General features: G+C 53.2%; 1 protein-coding gene, 1 non-coding gene and 1 pseudogene across 7 annotated transcripts in view; 1 reads left to right on the top strand and 2 right to left on the bottom strand.

The window, feature by feature from the left end:
- Positions 1 to 206: 206 nt before the first annotated feature.
- Positions 207 to 7,832, bottom strand: part of LOC120584702 (actin-2-like) — a 10,003-nt gene continuing 2,377 nt past the window's right edge. Inside the window, exons 2-7 of one of the 6 annotated variants that reach the window (XM_039840580.1) lie at positions 7,567 to 7,755; positions 5,541 to 5,722; positions 2,931 to 3,499; positions 2,488 to 2,661; positions 1,904 to 1,995; positions 207 to 735 (exon numbers count right to left, since the gene is read on the bottom strand). In XM_039840580.1, coding sequence (XP_039696514.1) covers positions 3,356 to 3,499; positions 5,541 to 5,722; positions 7,567 to 7,755 — 515 coding nt within the window. In that variant the 3' untranslated portion in view covers positions 207 to 735; positions 1,904 to 1,995; positions 2,488 to 2,661; positions 2,931 to 3,355. Of the gene's footprint in view, positions 736 to 758; positions 1,996 to 2,487; positions 2,662 to 2,930; positions 3,500 to 3,538; positions 3,794 to 5,540; positions 5,723 to 7,566; positions 7,756 to 7,832 lie in introns of those variants that run through there. The other 5 variants (XM_039840583.1, XM_039840582.1, XM_039840579.1 and 2 more) reach the window with 5 other exon arrangements.
- On the top strand, positions 2,079 to 2,197 carry LOC120584905 (5S ribosomal RNA). The gene has a single exon (XR_005648175.1). It is a non-coding gene; the product is annotated as a 5S ribosomal RNA (ribosomal RNA).
- LOC120584904 (uncharacterized) lies at positions 7,032 to 7,150 on the bottom strand (annotated as a pseudogene).

Raw genomic sequence — 7,832 nt, 5'->3', positions numbered from 1 at the left:
GGTTTCCTTCTGGGGGGATGAACACGTTCCAAGCTTAGATCGCTGTGACGGATGCACAACTCTGAATATGTCATAAAACACTGAATTACACGCTTCGAGTGGGTGAATTTTATGGTATGTGAATTATATATACCTCAACATAATTTTTTTAAAGTGTGGACAGAACATAGACATTCTCGGATAGGCAAGAGTTTATCACCAGCAGACCCTGGCTGAAAAGGGACGAAACCACGTCAAATTAAAACACAAAACAAAAATACAGATTGGGAGGAGAGATTGTAACTAAAGTAGGCCGCGGTGCCCGGATCGGTGGTGGTGGTAGGTAAGGAAAACGGGTTGATTTACCCGTTGTCTGAGGCAGCAGTGGCTCCACGGGGCAGAGCTGACCAGCTGCGACAGAGACCGTGCTGCCCGCAAAGCCGACAGGGTTTACCATCGGCCCTTTTCAGAAGGTTTGCCGACCCCCCGACAGAGGGCATGTCGACTCACGTGCTGATGCTTCACGTATGAGAGAGAAGTCGGGGTGATTTTCAGGATGGTGGCTGACGCCCCAGTGAATGGCGCTGTCATTTACTGGGGCAGAAATGAGGAGTTCGGTTTGGGGCACGGTCATCCCGGTTTGAAGGCGTTTTCGGCACGTTCTAGACCTCGTTCCCTTTGCCTGATGTACTTCGGAGCAATGTGTACCCCGAAGGTGAGCGACGCGCGACTCACGCTCTGCCGGCCGCCCCTCGCCTGTGTCAATGAAATGACTCTGATTCTTCTAATGATTTTGCTTGAATTTTATTTCTTTGACATCTGCTTATTTTGTTCTCATTTTTTTTCTGGCATATTCATCACCTCATCTTCAACTTGCTTGTGTTATTTCATGTTATATGTCCCATTTGTTGCTATTTTCCCATTGCTTACCCTTAAGTTACTCAAAAGAATTTTTTTTTTTTTTTTAAGTTTCATGCATATGGTGCAAAATTGAGAAAATTACAAAGGGCACAGGCTCCCCTGCCTTAGCTCCCCTCCGGGTCTCATCACCCACGTACAGGTACCGAAGGCATCATTACGCTAAGGTCTGCTACCCTGATCTATACGTCCACCTGCCACCACCTCCAGCCAAGTTCACTATCAAGGGGAGGGGTGTCTGTGTGGTTTGAGCCTGAGAGCAGCGGGTGAGATGGTCACATCGGACTATCTTATGTGCCAGAAACACAATGGCAAGCAAGTTTCACTAACGTTTCCAAATTTACCGAAAGAATGATACTTGTTTTCAGGCCAGAGAAAATTAGAAACATCTGATGACTGAAAAAACAAGCAAACCAATGTTTGACATCTGCAGCGGTGTTCGATCCACGATCCACGATAGGAATATTACTTTGAAATGCAGCAGTGGCTGCTACAAGGTGCCTGTCCCCTGCGTGAATTTCCCGGGGCAGGTGTGCAGGGTTTGGGGAAGAAGCACCGGCCAGCACTTCACGTCAGGGGGAGTAAGCAGACCTGGAACACCAAGACTCAGTGTGCAGGGTGCAGTGGCTTACTATGCCCTGAACTAGAAACACACATCTCTAAGCTGCTTCCTATCTAGACTTAATTGATGTATTTTCCATAATTCCACATTCTCCTTCCTACCTCTAAGCCACCCCGTTTTCTGAGATCCTCTGAGACTTTTTGTTCTTAATTTTACGAATGCTGCATTAAACTCTAAGCTGGGTTAGCGTCTTTATCGTGGCTGTTTCTTTTTCTCGGCTTGTTTGAGTTCCATCTCAGAATCTTCGGTTTGCAGTTTGAGAGAGGGCGTGTTGGTGGGAAGTTTTCTGAGCCTTTGCCTGTCGCCAAGGTATTTTTTCCCACCATTTGAACCCCAGTTGGACTAGGTAGGGGATTTTTGGTTCAATATAACTCTTCCTCTCACCTTCGTGGGATTCGTCCCCTTATTTTCTAGTGACAGCTCTGCGGGTAAGAATTCCAGTGCTCAGCGGAGCCTCTTTCTTTTATGTAGAGTGGCTAGATTTAGGAAATAAAAGCGTGTGTAATGGTTGGGGCATACTCATTCTAAAGTTATTGGTTGTATTTCTAAATTCAAATTTGTCTACGGCCACGCCACGCTGAATGTGCCTGATCCCGTCTGATCTCGGAAGCTAAGCAGGGTCGGGCCTGGTTAGTACTGGGATGGGAGACCACCGAGGAAGACCAGGTGCCGTAGGCATAAAAAATAAATAAAATAATAAGGGATCGTAAGCTCCCTTATTAAATAACAAGGTCCTCGCAACCTGTGAGGTTGACCAAGGGTTGCCTCGCCTAAAAAAAATTAAATAAATAAATACATAAATCAATATTTAAAAAAACAAACTAAATTCAAATTTAAGTGGCATCCTGGATCTGTCACCCTGCCTATGTCGCTGGTGGAATTTGCTCTTCGCCTTCGGCGGCCCGAACCCTCATGAGCCAGCGCCCCTGTGGGACTCTCCCACAGCTCCGCCCCTCCTCACTGCAAACCTGTGTCTCCAGCCCAGGGGCGGCGGCTCTGCTGTCCACGGTCACTTCGCTCCTGTGTCCTCTCTGTGCGCAGCTTCTGGCAGCCCTGCGGCGTCACCGGCAGATTTACACTCCCTGTCACCGTCTCCATGGCCTCGGTCAAGGTGATGAACTTCTCGTAGCTCCCACTGCTGCCTCATGAAATTGCCACGTCTTGAGTATTAAATTCGTTGAAGGATGAAACGCCCCCCGGTCGTGTGTGCTCTGGGAGCATCCTAACTGTGCCCCGTGGGACCAGAGTGTCTGTGCCCTGCTTCCTGTAAGGCAGGATGGCCCTTCCCGGCCCCTCATGTTGTCGGGGGACACGTGGCTTGTTCCGACTACTTAGTTGTGAGCCAATGTGCCGTGGGCCCCTTCTGGGCTGGGGCACGTTGTTGCCAAGGACAGGCCACTCCGAGGCTCACCCACAACGAATGACAGTGTTTCAGATGGTGTCGCTCCGTCGGCTGGATTCTGGGGTGAGGACGATGCAGCGGGGAGCTCCACTGACCTTCGATGGACAAGCAGCGTGGGTGAGGAGGAGACTGGTTTTATGGCGCTGAGATTTAGGGGGGTGTTCGTTACTGCAGCACCGCTCAGCCATCCTGGCCGATGCACACAGGCGCCCCGGAAATGCCCTCCCCATGATTACTGTGCATGAATGTGCTGAGGGCCCCGGGAGCATTCCCCAGGATGCTGAAGCCTTGATGACCCTTTTTATTGAAGCCTGGGGGAGGAAGCGCCCGCCTCACGTGTGAGTTGGTTCTGAACGCTGATTAGTGCAGCCAGCCGAGGCTCAGCCTACAGGTGATACTGATGGGACAGGTGACAGGGTCCAGAAAGCCACAAATCAGAAGGATCTCCTGCCGATGACGGAGGAACCGCAGTCCTTATACTCGATGCTGGTGACCCACATGTCCTTGAAGGTAGACAGTGAGCACAGGATGGAGCCACCGACCCAGGCGCCGTATACGGAATAGGGACAGGTAGACACCTGCGTGAGGTCAAAGAGGCGGGGGTGGGGGGCGTGGGAAAGGGAGGGGGTGGGCGAGAGAGGGAGAGAAATCAGAATCAAAACACTACACTAAATTGGGGACACAAAGCAGAGTCAAAATACTACAGTAAATTGGGGACACAAAATAGCAGCTCCTGAAGGAACTTCCTGGGCAGTCATTTCTTCCCCCGAAAAATACAGCTTCCTCTACCCTTTAAAGATGTTTAGGGGTCCGCATCCTTCCGCCGGTAGCTTCCTCAGATTCACTTCAAAATCCGTGACGCGTGTACACTTCTATAGCATCCATGCGTAAGCCATAGGTATTTTTAGAAAAATTAGAAAATGCTGATAAACAAAAAAGGCAAAAACAAACAAAAAACCCGCAAGTGCTCTCTCTAATCCCCCAGAGAAATCCCTTCTGCACGTGGGCGTCAGCGTCTCTGGAGACGTCCCCCCTCCTGCTTGATGTCTGTCTGTCTGATGTCTGTCTGTCGAGTGCGCCCTCCTCCCATCCGGGTGGGGGCTGCTCTGGGCTGGGAGGTGGCAAACATGGCCACGCCCCTCTGCCAGGCTGGACCGCTGACCTCGGAGGGTCAGGTTCACTGGCTCGAGGTCAGACAGTTGTCCTGGCCTGCTCACCCACGGTCCTCAGTGCGCTTGGGGTATCACAATAGAAAGCGTTTGTTTCTCTAAAACAGGACAGACAGCGTGGCTGCAGTCAGGGACTGGGCCGAGGGTCCAGGACGCCCGGGGAGGGGGCGGAGGTGGGGACGGGGCGGGCCCGTGCTGGCTCTGTGGCACCACAGACCCGTGCTCAGCATGGTATTGGTTAAGAGAAGAAATGTTGCTGAATTTTTAAGGGAAGAAAATAAAGGCACGTGGCGGGGGCACGGGGATGGGAGCATGTTCAGGGTCAGGCCTCGAGCAGGGAGGAGAGCCGACGCCAGGCTCCCGGGTCCTCCGTTACGTCTTTTCTGCCATCGACGGGCTGTCACCCTGGACGGGTCACCTACCCCGCCTGCATCTTAGCTAAACAAACACACGAAACCGAACACCAGGCCTTCCGGGGACCGAGCCGGGAGGACAGCCTTCTGATCCCCACCCCGAAACTCAGCCTCCCCGTCCCTCCCTCTGCGGGATCGCTCGAGTTCAGTCCCTGTCCCCATCTGTCCACACCCCTCCCTGGGCCCCGTCTGTCTGTACGACGGCTCCACGATGTGCCCCAGCAGCCTGGCACGCCCAGCCCACCCCGACATCTGTTCTCCGACGGATCGGAGGCCCCTCAAACTCCACGTGTCCAAAGGACCGCCCCACATGTCCCCGAAGCTGCTCCTCCCGCCATGTGGCCCATCACACGGCGGCCCCTGCGTGTCCCCGGTTGTCCAGGCTGCTGCCCCGGGAGACGCTCCCGGCTCCTGTCCCTCACGGCCTGCGTCGACCTCCCTGCAAACCCTGTGGCCTTGGACTTCGGCGTGCGTCTGGAGTTGGACCACCCCCCGCCTCTGCCCTGCTGGCCTGTGCCGCCAGCACGTGTCCCGAGTCATAGCTCCACCGCCGGCCCACGGCCCGAGCCCTTCTCCGCGGCCCGGCCAGGCGCGGTCACTGCGCTGCTCAGACCTCCTAGCGGCTTCCAGTTCCTCTCAGGGGAAAAGCCTTACGGGCCTCCTCTGATGGGGTCCCCCCTTCTCCCTCTGTCAGCCCAGCCAGCCTTCCCAGCGCTCCCCCAGGAAGCGGACCTCTGGGCTGCCCCAGGGCTGTTCACTCCCGCCACCTTTCCCAGGAGACCCCCCATCGCCACTCAGCCCCGCCCCCTCCGACCTGCTTCCCCGCCTCCAGCCCCTTCCAACGCAGCAGGGCGTCTGCGGCGTGGGACCTGCGCTGTCTGTCGCCTCCCCCGCACTGGCAGGCGAGCTCCAGGACTGTGTCGCTGTTGTTTTCCGATGTTCCCCCAGCACCCGGCCCGTTCCCGGCCCCTCAGAGACCGCCAGAAACATCTACGAGACAACCCGGGCAGCCCCTGCCCGAGGCTGGGAGGACGCACCTTCACGTTGATCAGAGGGGACACGAGGGCGGAGAGTTCTCTCTGCATCCGGAACCTCAAGCCCAAGCAGGAGCCGGTGCCCCCGGACAAGAGCACGTGCCGGAAGAGAACCTTCCAGAGGGCGGGGTTGCAGGAGCTGATGCTGCGGAAGGCGGTCATGTGGATGCCCAGGCTGTTTCTCCCTGTCAGGGCGGGCACAGGGGGCGAGAGCTGGGGGCCCGAGGCTCGGCCGGCCACCCGCCCAGGGTTCCCCGAGTCTCAGACAGCTCTGGGTGCAGTGGGCAAGCATCCGCCCCACCCTCCCACCCCCACCTCCAGGCCCACGTGGGTGTCAACAGACCAGGCACGGCCGCGGGACTCAGCCGCTAATGACCGAAACATAAAAAGTATTAATTCTCCTCTTCCGTCCGAGAGAACTTACATTCAAATGTTCTGGCAACTGTTAAGTTTTTAATGGCTTCCTATCAATTACTTGACGAAAGGATCTCTTTAAGGGCGGTATCTTTGCTCAGGTGGGCTTTGAAAAATTATACTGATTATTCCTGTCTCTTATTTTTTATTTTTCTCTATTTATTCTTGATCGAGGTGTGATTGACATACGACGTTATGGTCATTTTGGGTGTACAACCCCATGACTTGATATTTGTATATATTGCAAAATGACCCCCACCGTAAGTCTCGCTAACATCCTTTCCTGGCTTGTTCTTTGCTCCCCCCAAATAAGCTCCAGTATAATGAGAACAGCCCTTAAAAAATAAGTGAGTTGTATTCCTGTCTGTCAACATTGGGAGATTCTGAGCGGGGTAGGTTGTGCCTGTCGGTCCCTAATTTTTCTCATCTGTCATATTTCCTGCCCGCTAACCTTGGAATAAGGACCGCAAGGTGAATTCACAGAAACCCTTGAGGACACACCGGGCCCAATGAGCATGAGCAGCAAATGCTCTGCCATCATCACGGTCACGGTTGTTCCCACCATCATCCACCCGCCCACACCCTGCTACGTCGTGAGTGAAGAACTTCACCTGGCGGCATCTTTAGGGATCCGCTTAGTATCTGGGGGGCCCGTGCCTGGTTTTAAGCCTTCAACCACCACAATCTGATAGGGAAACAGGTGAGCCCAGGTCCCTTACACTAGACAGAGACGCCATGTCCTTACTAGGTGCTAGCCCTGGGGGAGTGGTCAGGTCCCTTTGACTGCCCCCCACCCCGTCCCTTATGGGTGTAACCGACTATTTTACAATTTTGATTCCAGGAAAAAGTTAGCGTTCCCCGACAACCCTGCACACCTCATTTTCCCAATCCACAGGAATTTTATAATTCGCCCATTTCCCCCTGTTCTGCCGTGCCTACGAGACGATGGAATCAACTCGATGCTTGTTTAAAATTTCTAGGTCCGTCGCTTTTTTTCTTTTTAGGTGAGGCAACCGTTGGTTGACCTCACAGGTTGCAAGGACCTTGTCAGCTTACAATCCCTTATTTTTTTATTTTTTATGCCTATAGCACATGGTCTTCCTAGGTGGTCTCCCATCCAAATACTAACCAGGCCCAACCCTCCTTAGCTTCTGGGATCAGACGGGATCAGGCTTGTTGAAGGTGGCATGGCCGCAGACTCGCCACATCTTTGAAACTACCTCCAAATCTATTGTTTTTGCATTTATGCTCGAATTGCCTTAATTTCTAATTTTCAAATTATTTTATAAATGATGTGTAAATAACACATAATGAACAACTTGCAGTCCAGCACACCACCTAATCACATTTGACGAACACCTAACATTCCCTAATGGGTTTCCTCATCTGTAAAACAGGACGATATGAGTTTTGGAGTAAGATTATAGGATACAACCCACATACAATGGGCAGCAAAGTGACAGGCACATAGCAGGTGCTTCATAAGGAGGAACTTTTGAAATTGCTACCACATGCTGCTCAAATTAGAATCCCCTCCCAGCGCCCTGGCTTCTCCTGACAGTGAGCCCAGCCATCTGTCTGGATGTGACTCACCTCAGTCCACCCCATGGCTCACCTATGAGGTCCGTGTGGAAAAGCGCTTCGGGGCAGAAGAACCTTTCCGGCCCAAGGCTGATCTCCCGGCCATCAGGCAGCTGATACTTCTGTGTGCAGGAAGGCGAGTTGGCTTGCGCTTGTTCTTTGTCAAAGTCCAAAGCCACATAGCAACACTTCTCCTTCATGTCCCGGATGTATTCCCGGTCACCTGTGCAGGACAGGAAGAGAGCCGCATAGAAAGGATATGACTGAGATGAGCTCGCAAAAGGGTTTTTTCCTTCCCCG

Source organism: Pteropus medius, unplaced genomic scaffold, assembly GCF_902729225.1.
Source record: "Pteropus medius unplaced genomic scaffold, Ma_sr-lr_union100, whole genome shotgun sequence".
In the NCBI taxonomy this organism is placed as follows: Eukaryota; Metazoa; Chordata; class Mammalia; order Chiroptera; family Pteropodidae; genus Pteropus; species Pteropus medius.
The sequence above is the reverse complement of the archived record's forward strand: the minus strand, read 5'-3'. Positions and strand labels throughout refer to the sequence as shown.